The 15812-nt window shown below is 41.8% G+C and overlaps 1 protein-coding gene across 21 annotated transcripts in view; it reads left to right on the top strand.

Moving 5' to 3' along the window:
* LOC125458746 (Krueppel-like factor 8) overlaps positions 1-15217 on the top strand; it is a 178608-nt gene extending 163391 nt beyond the window's left edge. For 20 of the 21 annotated variants that reach the window (XM_048544328.2, XM_048544327.2, XM_059651462.1 and 17 more), the window contains one exon: positions 12782-15217. In XM_048544328.2, coding sequence (XP_048400285.1) covers positions 12782-12963 — 182 coding nt within the window. In that variant the 3' untranslated portion in view covers positions 12964-15217. Of the gene's footprint in view, positions 1-288; positions 387-12781 lie in introns of all 21 variants that reach the window. The other variant, XM_048544330.2, reaches the window with a different exon arrangement.
* The last annotated feature ends 595 nt before the right edge of the window (positions 15218-15812 follow it).

The raw sequence follows: 15812 nt of genomic DNA, 5'->3' as shown, positions 1-15812 counted from the left end.
CCACTCTGCCATTCAGTTGGGATTGTGGCTGATTCGACTTTCCTCATTCATTTTCGTGTCTTCCTCCCTTTGCTCATTGGATTAAGCCTTTTTTTTAAATTTAGTTCAGTTTGATGATGTCTACAATATTTCTTATTAATTAAAATTGCATTTTTTTTGCACTTTAAAAGGTTGTTAAGCATTCTGACTGATGATGATTAACTGAGTAACCTTGAACTGAATTCATCACCTCTTTATAAACTCTCCTGCCTTCGGTTCATATCAGTCTACCATGTTGTCTGTTTCCAGCCAGCTGGGAGATGATGTCCCTCCTGATAAAAGACTGCTGCCAAGATAATTTAATGCTCCAAGGGTGGGACTTGAACCTAAGACTCACTACCTAATAGGTGAGAGTGCTACTTGCTGAATATTTCCTGTGTTTTCATGACACAGGTTAAAAACACAGCCTGCACATCCTGATTGTTGTTCCGGTGTCATTGCTCCTTTGAGGATCAGGGCCAGTGAGACCCGATCCTTAAGCTCCTTGTGTAATGCCGAATGGAATGGCTTGCATTTTCCATTATTGTCACTCCCGGATCCTCTTGCTGAGTAGCACTCTGCTTCACCCGGTGATAGGCCCACTGTCTCATTAACAAATTTTTGCTTTGTCAGGAAATTTGCTTATTTTGTAATATGCCTTGGGCCAAGTTTTCAGTCACGGTCCAGACATTTTCAACAATGTCAGATCAGCTGTCAGTTAGCAAGCAGGTGCAGCCATTTATCTGGAAATTTGTTTATTAAGACAGCTACTAAAGGCCCTGTCCCTGCATTAGTTACACGTTATGGAATGAGCTGCCAGCAGAACTGGGTGAGGTGGGTACATTAACAACATTTAAAAGGCACTTGAATGAATGCATGGATAGGAAAGGTTTAGAAGGATATCGGCCAAGTGCAGGGAATTGAGGTTCACGTGGATGGACATTTTGGTCAGCACGGACTAGTTTGGGCTGAAGGGCCTGTCTCTGTGCTGTAGGGCTCTGACTGTATAACTGGGTGTTTCACTCCCCAGTGCAGGCTGCACATGTGACCTAGACCAATACCAACACTTTGTGGTGGACTCAGGATAGGAGGAAGTGGCAGATGCAGTGAGCATTTGCAAGCCAAGCAATGATGGCATGTTTACTATGATTGTCTTGTCATAGTCCAACTGTACTAGGTTGTCAAGAATCAAAAATACTGCATAAGTTGTCCTGCGTTTACAAGTCTTTTTTATCACAGTTCACCATCTATTTTCAGTCACATTGAGACTACAAGGTGTAGAGCCGGGTGAACACAGCAGGCCAAGCAGTATCAGAGGAGCAGGAAAGCTGACGTTTCGGGTCTAGACCCTTCAGAAAGGGGCTTCTGCTCTTCTGATGTTGCATGGCCGGCTGTGTTCATTCAGCACTACACCTTGTTGTCTCAGATTCTCCAGCATCGACAGTTCCTACCATCTCTCGCCATCAAACATTGATTCTGTTCTCATCCATAGAAGTTGTCTAATTTGCTTAGCCCTTTCAGTACTTTCTGCTTGCATTTCATTTCATTTTCATGCCATCTGAGTTGTTTGGAGGTATTGAAAGTGTATTAAGTAATATAATATTTTAAAAAGTAGTAGTATTTCCGGGGAGCTGTTCTGAATATTTCAGTTTTCCATTCACATATTATTTTGCACTGATAGAATAATGTGTAGAGATGGACCTTGCTGCTGTCCACTTAATTGTAAGGGATATGGACCAATGCAGGCAAGTAGGACCAGTTTAGTTACCATGGATTAGTTGGACTGAAAGGTCTGTTTCCATGCTATATGACTTTGCCTCTATTCAAATCTGTCTTTGCCTAAATTAATCTGTATGGAAATTATGTGACAAGGAATGGTGAATTTAATCCCAAAAAATTAACTTTGTTTCTCTCTCCACAGATGCTGTCAGAATTGCTGAGTTTTTCCAGCATTTTGTGTTTTTATTTGATGGTTCTAGTGAGTGGTGGAAGTATCATCAATATATTCAGCTACTACCCAACACAGTAGTTCGGTGTCTGTTTTATGCTCTGCAACCCAGCCTCAAGCTCTGCCTGTTTTATCAAATTTTCTCCCATTAATGGCCCTGGGTTGGGCAGAAGAGCTACTCAACAGGTCAGGGGAAATGTCACTTTGTATGTTCGCTCACAGAAATCCCCATACAATTCATTAACCATAGGAAGGACTGGATAACAGAATATTGTTCTTTTATCCAGTGCTGTAGCTAGTTTTAATCGTTCAACCACTGTTACAAAACCAGATTATCTAATCACCACACTGCTGTTTGTGAGATCTTGCAGTGCACCTTATTGCTTGTCGTGTTACCTAAATTTCTGCAGTAACTACACACCACTAAAGCACTTTGGCTTTAAAGCACTTTCAATGTCTTATGATATTGAAAAGATTTATATACCTGCCAGTCTCGGGTGGTTTTGGCATGGTGGTAGTGTCCCTACCTCTGAGCTAGGAGACCTGGGTTCAAGTCCCACCTGCTTAGGAGATGTGTGATAATATCTCTGAACAAGTTGATTAGAAAATATCGAAACTGCATGACTTTAAATAAAAAATATTGATGCTGGTGCTTTCAGCACTCCTCATAGTGGTGCGGTGATACAAGATAAAGATAATGTAGATACAGCTATCAGTGGCCCAACATGGTGGCCTTCTAGTGGTACATAGCCCTTGGTTTAGCCTCAGTGTTGACTTATGGCCTTGGGGTAATTTCTTGAAATTGTGGTCCCACAGTGGCTAAGCACTTTAAAGACTGTAATGCTTGAACTTCAAGCTTTATTTATTTCTTTTCTACCTAAATCTAAGAAGGTCTGCACTTTATAACTTTTAACCTTATTTTGTATGTTTTACTCTATTCTATAACTAATACAACTTTTAACTTTTAACTTTGTTCTTCCTTTCTACCTTGTTCTTAAGGTTGTGCTCCTAGGTACTTTTACCCAAGATGTTGCCTGTACCCTAGTACTTGAGTACACATGACAATAAAATCAAAATCAAATCAAACCCCTAAGATTCCCCCAGTCTGCAAGTTTCAGCTTGATCTGATTTTGTGTGTTGGTTGCCAGGCATCTGGGTTTGAATCCATTACTTGGCCAATTTTCTTTTTGTAAGATGCAAATTAGGCAAAATATTCAAGCTCCTCCTTTTCTTGATGGCAGTGTATTATGCAGAAGGGCTGTCTATGTTTTCACCAGAAGAACCGTAGCTTCACTATCAACTCTGGGAGGTGCCATTGGATTGTTGAACTTGGATGGGGTGGAGAGTGAGAAAAGCCATTGTAGTTAAGACATTGTAAAGCTGTCCCCTGATGAATGAAAGGGCACTGATACAAGGGAATTTGCAAAAGAAACAAATGGTGTGTGAGAAAATATTTCTTCACACAGTTCAGCGTTATGCAAAAAGACCAAAAGATAGCATTTCAAATCATAATGTTCATTCAGAGAGCCAGTGCAGACATGTTTGAATGGCCTTTGTCTGCATTGTAACAATTCCGTGATTAAGCTGCAAGCGGGGATAAGAGAGCTGATCTCCAGAGATGAGGTGAGAGTGACGGCCCTGGTATCAAGCCAGCATTTGACAAGATAGGATGATAAGAAGCCCTAACAGCACTGGTCAGTGAGGGTCAAGGGCGAATATCTTCGTGGTTGGAATCATACCCATCACAGATGGTTGTAGTTGTTGGAAACCAATGACCTCAGTCTCAGGACATCAGTGAACAGGTTGCTCGGTAGATATTTTTAATCAACTTGTCTAGACATGTGCTGTTGAAGTAATGGGACCTGAACTTGGGCCTTCTGGTTCAGTGGTAGGAATGCCGCTACAACACTGAACCACTGCTGCCTCACAGCACCAGGAACCCGGGTTCGATTCCACCCTCTGGCGACTCTCTGTGTGGAGTTTGCACATTCTCCCTATGTCTGTGTAGGTTTTCACTAGATACCCCAGTTTCCTTCCACACCCCAAAGATGTGCAAGCTAATTGGATTGGTCATGCTAAATTGCCCATAGTGTTTACAGATGTGTAGGTTAGATGAGTTAGCCATGGGAAATGCAGGGTTACAGGGAAAGAGTCGGGGGATAGTTCTGGGTGGGATGTTCTTTTGGAGGGTTGGTGTGGACTTGTTGGGCTGAATGGCCTGTTTCCACCACTATTGGAATTCTATGATTCTGTGATAAGGTCAGAAGTGGGGATGATTATACATTCAGCAACATTGTTCAGCACCTTTCATGGTGACCTAGATACTGAAGCAGCCTGCGTCCGTGTGCAGCAAGAGAACAGGTACTAAGTTAAGAACAAAGATTTAAACGGCAAAAGGTTGGGGAAGCCAATAAAATACAGGATTGGGCTGATATATTTAACATAGGTTTCACCAAATGCCTGCAATGACCATCTCCAACAGGAGAGAATCCACTCTGCATCTCACTTTGACATGTAAGGCATTACAATCGGTAAATTCCCCAACTTCAACATCCTGGGGGGGCTGCCATTAACCAGGAACCAATCAGGACCAAGATCTGGAATTCTATGGGGGGTAATTAACCTTGCGCCTCCCCTCCGAAGACAATCACCGAAAAAGGACTAGTCAGGAATATAATGGAATATTGTCCACCTGTCTGAGCGAGTGAAGCTGCACACCTTTCAAAATGATTAACACCACCCAGGACAAAATGGGCCTGCCTTGGGAGTACCCCATTCATCATTCCAACTCGCAAGTACAGTGGCAGCAGTGTTTACTATATACGAGGTACACTTTGCTGAGATTCCTTCAACAGCATCTTCCGAAACACTGAGAGACCTCTACTACTTAGACAGCCCTAAGTAACAGGTGATTGGGAACATCACCGGCTGCAAGTTCCCCTCCAAGCCATATACCATCCTGAATTGTAACTAAGTTGCTGTTTCTTCACTTCCGAGTGATGAGCATCCCAGAGCTCCCTTCCTTACCACACCGTGGTGGTCTCGCATCAGATTGTGTGTGGTAGAGCAAGTGAAAAGGCTCACCCCCGTCAACACCTCTCGGGCAGGAACGGCTGGACAATGAGTGCTGACCTAACCCCACATCCTCACAAATGATAATTATGAAAAAGTGAAATGCTGCAGGTCCTAAAAATCTTAATTAAGAACAAAATTGCTAGAAACTCTGAACAGAGTAGCTAGTGTCTGAAGTGAAACCAGTTTAACTTTCCAGCCTTGTAACCCTTTGATTCTAACAAAGGAAATAAGGTCTGATCTATTAACCCACCTCACATTTTCCATGGACCTAGCCTGACCAGTGTTTCCTAAATTTGTTCCAGTACATACATGCCTCACTTTGACAACATTTAATGTTGAACTTATTTATCATAAACCTCATTGTTAGCCTCCATGCATACGTGACCTTTCTTCCAGTCCTTCCATCGTCACCCTCATCCCCATTTTCCAAAGCCATCTCCATCCCAGTGATGTCCTTGCATTTCTCCGGACTGGGCTTCCCCACCCTTTTGCCGTGTTAAATATCTGTTCTTAACTTGGTACCTGTTCACTTCTACTGGCAACTGGGCCCCATTCTAAACCTGCACTGAAGCCTCGGGCCCAGTCTAGCGTCGAAGTCAATTGGTGCAATTTCAGCTGGAATTTCAACAGCTACCTGCACCAACCAAACCCTGCCACTAGATGGAGTATGGTCAATCTAAAAGTGCTGCGGTGTCGGTGAGTACGATCTCTGAAAAACTTCTTATTTTGAATTTTACACTCTTTTCATACACAGCCTCTTATTTTAAGAGCTGTTACAATGAGGAATTCACGGTTCCGCAAATCCTTGATGCAGTATTTTTTTGTTTTGGATTAAGTTCCTTTGAGCTAACTTTGCCTTTAACATTGATTTTAGGGGAACATATCATTCGCTAAAAGTTGTGATTTTCAGAAACACAGTCAGGACTGAAGTGAGGACTCCCAGACCTGGTCTTGTATTCCGTTGATATATTGAGACATTAACAGGGCAGATTAGCACAGAAACACTGGGAGCTGTTGTTAAAATCACTAATTGGTGGAGGCCCTAAACTTCCCTAGTTTCTGTAGAAGAGTGTATTGTACTGTCCTGGATGTTTCTTGTCTGCAGTATTGTAAAAATATGCTACTAATCTGCACAGGATTGCAGTGTATTAGTGACTGGAAACAGAATGAAGGGAACGGCTGGTTCTGGAGGAGGAGGAGGAGATGCATAGAAATGGCTTGGGTGTTATTGGAGTGGCAGAATGTGACCTGAAATCTGAAGTGGTCATTGGGAATAAATGTTGCAGATGGGCTATGTTAATTGGAGTACTGTCTTTGATCCAGCATAATTCCTTCTGTTACTCACTGTTGTTCTGAGGAAGAGTGCCAGACAAGGTAACCAATTGATTCCACCATTCATATTTTTGCCACAATTAATCCTGGCACCACCGAGCTGATGAGAGGCATCCATTTGAAGTTTATCTGGTGCCAATGGCCAGTTCTTTCACAATGTGACCCTATTAAATTTTCTCGAATTGTTTGTCAGAGAACGCATTCCAGGCGACTGTGCATGGGAACATTACTGCGAAATGTACAAGTTGTGAAAATCTGGCGCCTATTCACTTTTCATTGATCTGTAATGAAAACTGCAGGCAAATGATGACAAAGGAGTGTTTGGACTGTGAAGGCTGTCTTGGTGGAGATGGTTCTTGCATCTTGTTATCCAGCTCCTCTCTCTCACAACAATTGCTTGGCAGGCAAGACTTTTGGAACTGTGCAATGGCAGTCAGGCGAAAACTGTCCAAAGGACTAATATCAAATGACAAAATCAGAAATTGCGGGAAAGGCTCAGCAAGTCTGGCAGCAGCTGGGGAGAGAAAGCAGAATTAACATTTCAGGTCCAGTGCCGCGCCCCCCCCCCCAACCACTTCAGAGAGCTCCTTTAGTTGTTTGTTTAATATCAAATTACAGTTGTGCAGAATTTAAATGTATCAGCATAGGTTTGATTCTTTTGCATACTAGAGTTTTTTTTGTGCAAAGTGTTGACAATATTAGATGAAAAGGAATGATCATGTTGACCTATTTTTAGTACTGTGTCACACTTTGCTGACTGGCTTATTTAAGTACGTTTCAATTTTCAACACATTTCAATGCTGACCAGTTACTACGTACAGTTGAAACTCCATACTCATTTTAGGGGATTCAGTACAGATTTGTGCTGCGTATAATCACCAAGGAAAAATACAAAGAATTGTAGGGACTGTAGCATTATTTCAATGCAGTTGCTGCTAAAGTTGTGCATAATACTTGAAACAAATGAAAGTTGGAGCTTCATGCCTGGATCTGGTCAAAAGTGCTGATGTAAAGATGGAGTTCACATTTCTTGCTAAAACTGCAATATCAGTTTCTCTACTTCAAAGTTAAACCAGCTCACTACTTTGAGTAAGGGCATGTAAATAAAATTAGTATTCTGTTTTCAATGATGTGTCTTCTGTGCATCAATTTCAAGAAATGTTATGTTGTTGAAGATCAAAAGGGTTAAAACTGACAGTAAAAAGTAAAGAGATAATGGGAACTGCAGATGCTGGAGATTCCAAGATAATAAAATGTGAGGCTGGATGAACACAGCAGGCCAAGCAGCATCTCAGGAGCACAAAAGCTGACGTTTCGGGCCTAGACCCTTCATCAGAGAGGGGGATGGGGGGAGGGAACTGGAATAAATAGGGAGAGAGGGGGAGGCGGACCGAAGATGGAGAGTAAAGAAGATAGGTGGAGAGGGTGTAGGTGGGGAGGTAGGGAGGGGATAGGTCAGTCCAGGGAAGACGGACAGGTCAAGGAGGTGGGATGAGGTTAGTAGGTAGCTGGGGGTGCGGCTTGGGGTGGGAGGAAGGGATGGGTGAGAGGAAGAACCGGTTAGGGAGGCAGAGACAGGTTGGACTGGTTTTGGGATGCAGTGGGTGGGGGGGAAGAGCTGGGCTGGTTGTGTGGTGCAGTGGGGGGAGGGGATGAACTGGGCTGGTTTAGGGATGCAGTGGGGGAAGGGGAGATTTTGAAACTGGTGAAGTCCACATTGATACCATATGGCTGCAGGGTTCCCAGGCGGAATATGAGTTGCTGTTCCTGCAACCTTCGGGTGGCATCATTGTGGCAGTGCAGGAGGCCCATGATGGACATGTCATCAAGAGAATGGGAGGGGGACTGGAAATGGTTCGCGACTGGGAGGTGCAGTTGTTTGTTGCGAACTGAGCGGAGGTGTTCTGCAAAGCGGTCCCCAAGCCTCCGCTTGGTTTCCCCAATGTAGAGAAAGCCGCACCGGGTACAGTGGATGCAGTATACCACATTGGCAGATGTGCAGGTGAACCTCTGCTTAATGTGGAATGTCATCTTGGGGCCTGGGATGGGGGTGAGGGAGGAGGTGTGGGGACAAGTGTAGCATTTCCTGCGGTTGCAGGGGAAGGTGCCGGGTGTGGTGGGGTTGGAGGGCAGTGTGGAGCGAACAAGGGAGTCACGGAGAGAGTGGTCTCTCCGGAAAGCAGACAGGGGTGGGGATGGAAAAATGTCTTGGGTGGTGGGGTCGGATCCAAGTAATGGATTCAAACCCAGATGCCTGGCAACCAACACACAAAATCAGATCAAGCTGAAACTTGCAGACATGTCCATCATGGGCCTCCTGCACTGATGAAGGGTCTAGGCCCGAAACGTCAGCTTTTGTGCTCCTGAGATGCTGCTTGGCCTGCTGTGTTCATCCAGCCTCACATTTTATTATCCAGTAAAAAGTAAAAACTGCATCTAGAGCCAGCGTTAATTGGATTTTCCAAAACTGATGTGAACTGAGGAGTGGTGTGTTGTCAGTTCATTTGTCTGAATGTGAGCAAACCTTTACATTTTAGAAAATTGGTATATTGCATCAGTTCAAGATTGTTGGGAGGATATTAGATTTGCTCTGAATAGCGACATCCATGTCACTATTTACTGACTGCCTTTATTAGTTGGAACATTCGGGATCTGAATTGTGGAAGAAGTCCTCCCTTCATTACCTTCTGAGTGCATAGAGTAAATGTTTTATTTAACATTCCTCTGATCCTTAGGCGTGTACTGATTTGTACAGGATTTAAGGATATACAGGCTGACAAGGTGGCTCGGTGTGGGGAAGTGTGCTCGGAACTAGTATGTTTTGGAAGCCAAGCGGGGAAGCACAATATATGGGATTGATCTTGGGGAATTGTGCGTGATGTGCACTGGACAAATCACTTGCTCTACAAAGGAGTACCCTGCTCCCTCCTTTTCACCTTTTCACCCTTTCACCAGCCTTCTGTTGGCCAAGAGTGTAATGGCCCTGGAGATAGAATGAGATCCATAGTTGCCATTTAACTGGGCAGCTAAGGACCTCACAGGGTGGGCAGTCTAATAAGTGTCTTACTCGTCCTCTATGATAGGATCTGGTTGGGGCAGGAGGGTCTCCCTTAATATTATCTAATCAACCCGTTCAAAGATGCTATTACACACCTCCCAGGGGCAGGTGGGCAGCAGCACTACCACTGCTCCCAAGAACCCAGGGTTGACTGGCTAGGTAAACGGTGAGCTGCCCTCCTGCCTTGTTTGATCTGTACCCCTTCTGAAAACACTCCTGTCGGATGGGGGTGTAGAACTTCCACTGCTGATCACATTGTGATGATTGTAAAAAGCTACAGTCCTTACTGTTACCCTGACAGAGATCAGCACTGACAGCATCCCCAGATGAATGTTCTGGTCCACCTGTCTCAATGCTTCACCACATTCTCTCTACATCCAACTACCCACCGAGTGATCCTTCTTGACTTTTTCAGTCACACTATGCCATAAAGCTCCTTCTGTTCGAGTAAATCTAATTTCTGGACGTTAAATTGACCAAGTGAACATCAGCCAGATAAAACTAACCAGTGACTACTGTAGATTGATTTTTGGAGTACGATTGCCTTGTGTGACAAAGTCCAGATTCCTTATAAAAACCTTTTTGTGTGTGCTCTAAGATGTTACTGAGATACAGAGGAGGCAGTTTTGGTTTGTGGTTAATTGTAGGTAGTAATCTCAGTCAGACTGTCAGATCAGGCAATTAGATTCCTAAAGATGATGATTTAAAATGGATGTGGATGAAACTAATAATGAGAGAAAGAGAGCTGTGTTTAGACCTGACATTGAGGACACAGAAAGGAAACCAGTTCAGTAAAATACTTGACCACCATGAGGGGCTTGCTCATACTTCTCTGTCCTGCAACCTGCTCAAATTAGATTAATGAGATGGTCAATGTATGAGTTCAGTCTTGTTCCCACAAATGTGTGTTAGACCTACTTGAACTTCTTATAAGAAGCTAATAAACTTTGTAAATGCGTGCTTTATTTAAAAGCAAAACCTTAATAAATCTATCATGAAGCAGAATTCAGTGAAGTGTGTCGATAGTGGAACAATTTACAATGTTTCCAATACAGACTGGAGAGCAACAGGAAATGGTGAAATTCAAATTCTTTTGTTGCGCCCATACAAAGAATCACTGTGTAAAGGTGCTTGGTTATGTTGAATAGTTTGCATGTTTTCACAAAGCAACATTGATATGCCAGCAAAAGGTATTGAGATTTGCATAAAAGTAAGCCAGCTGCCACCTACGCAGTTTGTCCTAATTTGGTTGTGTTCGTTTTCTATAGGGAGGGTGAAATCAGCAGGGACATTAGATCATCTCTTTGACAGCAGGGTTTCTATTCATTGCTTTTTTAAAACAATCACAGCTGTATAATTGAGTCATGTTATTTCTTGACTGACTGACTGTGAGTAAAGTTGCTGTGTACTACACTCCTCCCTCATTGAGAATAGCAAGTGTAGTATTCACTAACAGATTTGGGGCCTTAGATTCTGCATTCTATCCTTTCAGTAATGAGGTTTTCCTTCTGAATAAATAATCGAAAAGACTTCCATTTCTAAGATTGTGCAGCAGAGTTAATCACTCTGCAGTCTTCTAGGAGCTGGTTTATACTTGTAGACTGCTAATGATTATTTTTAATTGCATTCCTAAATTAGGCCACAAAATTAAAATAAACGCCCTTTTACTTCAAATTGAATTTTTGATGGTCAAATGATTCGTGCCCATTTTGCTTCCCTTTATTCTCAAATTAATATTATTCCTTTCAGAGATAATGGGAACTGCAGATGCTGGATATTATTCCTTTATTGTTTAATTTATTCATTCATGGGATGAGGGTGTTGTTGGCTAGGGCAGCATTTATTGTCCATCCCTAACTGCCCAGAGGGCAGTTAAGTGTCAGCCACAATGCTGTAAGTCTGGAGTCATGAGTAGGCCAGACCAGGTAAGGATGGCAGTTTCCTCCTCTAAAGGACATTGGTGAATCAGTTGGGGCTTTTCCAATAAATGACAATGCATTCATGGCCATCGCCAGACTCTTAATTCCAGAGCTCTGTATTGAGTTTGAATTCCACCATCTGCCATAGTGGGATTCAAACCCAGGTCTCCAGAACATTATCTGCATCTCTTGTTGAAGTGTTTCACCACTTCATTGCCAATGCATGTCCCTCATACCACCCACTCACTTCCAATTGATCAGATGGTGTTCTTTTTAACAATTTCTTCTCCACATTTGAAAAACAGGGGATTTAAAAACTGCAGATCATGACACTTATTTATTTTACCTTCCATGGTATTTATATCTAGTCTACAGATTTGTAACTCCCACAACTACGTTAAGGCCTTTGCAACCGTCAAATTGGGGTCTGTTTGAACTTCCTACTAAGTTCACATGGTTCTGAGGAGTTTGGGATTCCTGCCTTTGTCAGTTACACCTCACCCCCATTCCCTCACTGACAAAGCAAGAGTAGGACTTTCTTTTCTAGGTCCAACCCATCAGTTTTAATTGCTCAGCGAGTCTTCCCAACTCTCCAAAAACTCACCCTTAATGCTAAGCTAATTTTCTCATTACTGTTTCATGTGCACGTGTACTTGAGCCTCAACTGTCCTAGCTTCTGTACTTTAATAACACGACACACTTCCTTAATTCCCAGACAGCTGAGTGGATAAATCCAATGCACTTTTTCCAAGTTATTTATTAGGAAGCATTTAACATTAAGCTTTGTAGCACAGTGTTTATTGAGTTTTGGAATGAAGTTACTGTGACCTGTGATTAAAGAGACAACTTAAATATGTTCAAAAAGTGGAACTTATTGACCATTGAATCAAGAACAGTTTGCACTTAGTCTTTTCTCTCAATCCCTTTCTTCATTATTTTTAAAGAATACAAAAGCTGCAATAATTGCCAATCCAAAATAATATCTCTTGTCATTTGAACACTATCTGAATAAGCCTTGTGAAGTTTGTCCTTTTGTCTGTCTTAATTCCGTAAGAAAGTGAACCAAAAGTACACCGATCCAAAGAAAAATATTCCACCATTACAGTGGCCCATGCATTTACACTGCAAAGTCCATGAGAAAGCTGAGACTCTTGTAAAAAAACTTTATGGAGGGCTTCTAGTTGTGCAGATGATAAATTCATGCAGCAGTTAAAAACTTAAATAAAATACACAAACATTTATTACAGCACAAAAGGAAATAGAGTTGGTAGTTGGGACAGTTCAATTTTACAGGGATACATACATTTCTCTTTTATCCTCTTATGAGAATAGCTTCTCTGTTCCTGTGAAACAAGTTAAAGTTGCAGTATAATCTTGAAATACTGTTAATTAAAATTTTGCAGCAATTAACATTTTATTCTGCTTTTCTAGGAGAGAAACCCTACAGATGCACCTGGGAAGGCTGTACATGGAAGTTTGCACGTTCTGATGAGCTGACAAGGCATTTCCGCAAGCACACAGGCGTTAAGCCTTTCAAATGCACAGACTGTGACCGGAGCTTTTCGCGCTCAGACCATCTTGCACTGCACCGCAGAAGGCACTTGATGATGTGAAAGGTACTTAAAGGCCAGCTTCACATAAGAGCCCTGGCTCTGCCTCCATCCCGTGATTCAGCATTGCTGAACTCTGACAGTATCTGCTGTGAGATGGCACCTGTGGATGCCAATTCAGAGAGAGAGAGAGAGAGAGAGCCCGCCCGCCCTCAAAAGACTGTGAAACTGTTCAAACCAGCTTTCCTTTTGATGTTAAGTACTGACTGCATTTATGTAATTTAAGCTAGGCCTGTCATTTTTGTCATAAATTTTTCTTCTTGATTATGTTAACACAGGGCAGAAAAAAAGCAGGCAGTCCATTACTTGCAGCCAAAATCTATCATGTTTAAGGGCATTTAAATCTTCATTGGCTTGTGAATGACCTTAAGGATAAGGAAAAGCAACACCGAGGTTGGTGTTAATTGTTGGTGGTGAACTCTTCAAAGAACAGAAGATTTTTCTAGGTTGTGTCATTGTATTTTGCATTTAATGTGAACAATTCATACAGTGGGAAGTCTTGATGTTTTGTCCAATTTTAACAGTTATCCTATTTTAATGTATGCTTTATTAATTTGGTGGTATTTAGCTAAGATGCACAAATTTTGCTGACAAAAATATGGCTGCTTTTCCCATGTTTCAGCTGTTTGCCCCGTGGAATTGTTGAGTAGATACAAACAACAAAAGAAAAGGGGTACACAGCAATGTTGCAAAACAGGTTTTTTTTTTGGTTTTCATCCTGCCCCCAGTCTCTACTGAAATAGATAGAACTGGTTATTGGATTTGATTCACTGTAAACAGCCCTGTCTTATTCTGGCTTGTGAGAGCTTTTTTGGGAAGGCAGCATTCTCATTCTACTGATGAATGTGATCAGCAGTGATGGTGTCTGGTTTTGGAGCCTGGTGCTCGTGTTTTGCACTGCTGCAATTCCAGCACTATTTCAGTTTCTGCAGCAACAGAAACAACAGCTGGATCTGAGGTCCACGCAGCCTTTTGTTTCCACACGTACTAACTGAGATGCCTTGGCAGCATTATCAATGATGTGCCACTAGTCTTAGTTGCTTACTGTGAATATCTTTGCTTGTTACAACATGATACAGTTTTGGAGTCGAACGATATAAGTAAAGAGCATATGAACATTGAACTCGGTCATTGAAAGCTAACTCTATTCATCCGTTTTAATAGACACAATTAATAAATTATGAATAATTTTCACACTCCTTTTCAGCCAGTTTGATGAACTGTGAAGCCAGATGTAAAGTTTTTAGATCTCTTTCTGAGCACCTTGTGCTTCTGCTTTATTGCATATAAAAAGAGGGAGGTTAGAGTGCAGACCTTTAGCATTGAATGACTTGCTGCTGGAATGAGTTAAAGCTGCAGCAGTCTGAGTTTGCAAACACATGCCCCATCTGCTTTGCCTGTGCTGTTTTTACTGCCCTGTGAGGTATTGTTTTGATTGTGTAATCTATTTATCTTGCGTGGTAGTTTGTAGGTTTAAAAAAAACTCAGCCAGACCAGCGAATCACATTTTAATCGGAGTATATGGGAATATTTCTCGAATGGTCTTCAAGCTTTTGTTGGTGTAAGAGTGATCTCTAGATTTCATTAATAAATGACTAATGCTGATCAACAATTGCCATGCACACATTTAATTTTACTTGCCACTGTTTAACCCAAGTATACGGGCCTGGAGCAGAGACTTAAATACGCTATTACAATTCATTTAGGGGAATTGTAATGGCATTACAGGAATGATGGGTAAGCAACCATATCCCACAAACTCAGTAATTGTTTTGTGCCATTTCAAAAGAGAAATCTCATTCTTACTGCCCCCTTTAAAACTCATTTTTTGAATGCGTGTCATTTTTGATATCTGAAGTCGAGTGGTGTTGATCTCGGGTGGAGAGAGGTTACTAGCTGGGAGTAGAGATTAAGCCCAGGATGTGGAAAACTGAATTAATCCATACAGAGTAAAACTGGCAGCATCTAAAGATGGTGAATATTGTTATTCAATCTTTGTTCATTTCCATTATTTCTGCCATATATTTTCCCCAATGATGCTGCCATTTGTTATTTAAACACACATCATGGTCATTTTGAAAAGAGGAATCAGCCTTTGTTTAAATGGTGCTAACAGTGAGATTACCTCTTAATGTAAAGAGAAAACTGAAGATGGACTTTGTACCTCCGTTCTCATTCGTCGGGAGCTGGATGTCCATGAATTAAAAGAACCGACTTGTAAAAGTGTAATTTCTGTAATAAATGTTGCATCTTTCCATCTTTTTGGATTCAATCTTTTGTAGTTGCAGATATAATTTGTAACAGATGTGATGCTTTTCAGAGCTTTATAGTGACAGGGGTACTGCACTGCACTGCACTACACAAGATTACAGGTTGTCAGTACAGACAGTCACATGATAACAGAGGCCTTCACAACACAACACCATCACATCTGTAGCCTTTGTCATATGCAGTTGCTTGTGGTTTTCTCAATTTCACAGAACCATGAAGGTGACGTGCGTCTTGGTTAGTTGCATGTACAGGACAATGTGCTAGCTCACTCAGCAAGCTAATTTGAGAAGTGCGTTAATCCTTTCCTGCTAACTACTTATTCTGGGAAGTTTATGTGAACAGATTGGAAATAATCAGTTTGAGTAAATCATAGGAAAGCCAAAGATCTTTACAAACAGGATAAGTGAAGCTGTTAGAATTTTGAGATCTCAAGCTTTTTCCTTCAGTGAATTCAAACACTTCCAACCTTTAAGATGAAGTCTGTAGTAAGGCATAATAGCCTTACTAGGAGTTCACCTCACTTTGGAAAAGAAATGTATTTTTATTCTAATTCTTAAAAATTTTCTTCTGTTAATGTGAAC

The sequence above is a fragment of the Stegostoma tigrinum genome, chromosome 15, assembly GCF_030684315.1.
Source record: "Stegostoma tigrinum isolate sSteTig4 chromosome 15, sSteTig4.hap1, whole genome shotgun sequence".
In the NCBI taxonomy this organism is placed as follows: Eukaryota; Metazoa; Chordata; class Chondrichthyes; order Orectolobiformes; family Stegostomatidae; genus Stegostoma; species Stegostoma tigrinum.
The sequence above is the reverse complement of the archived record's forward strand: the minus strand, read 5'-3'. Positions and strand labels throughout refer to the sequence as shown.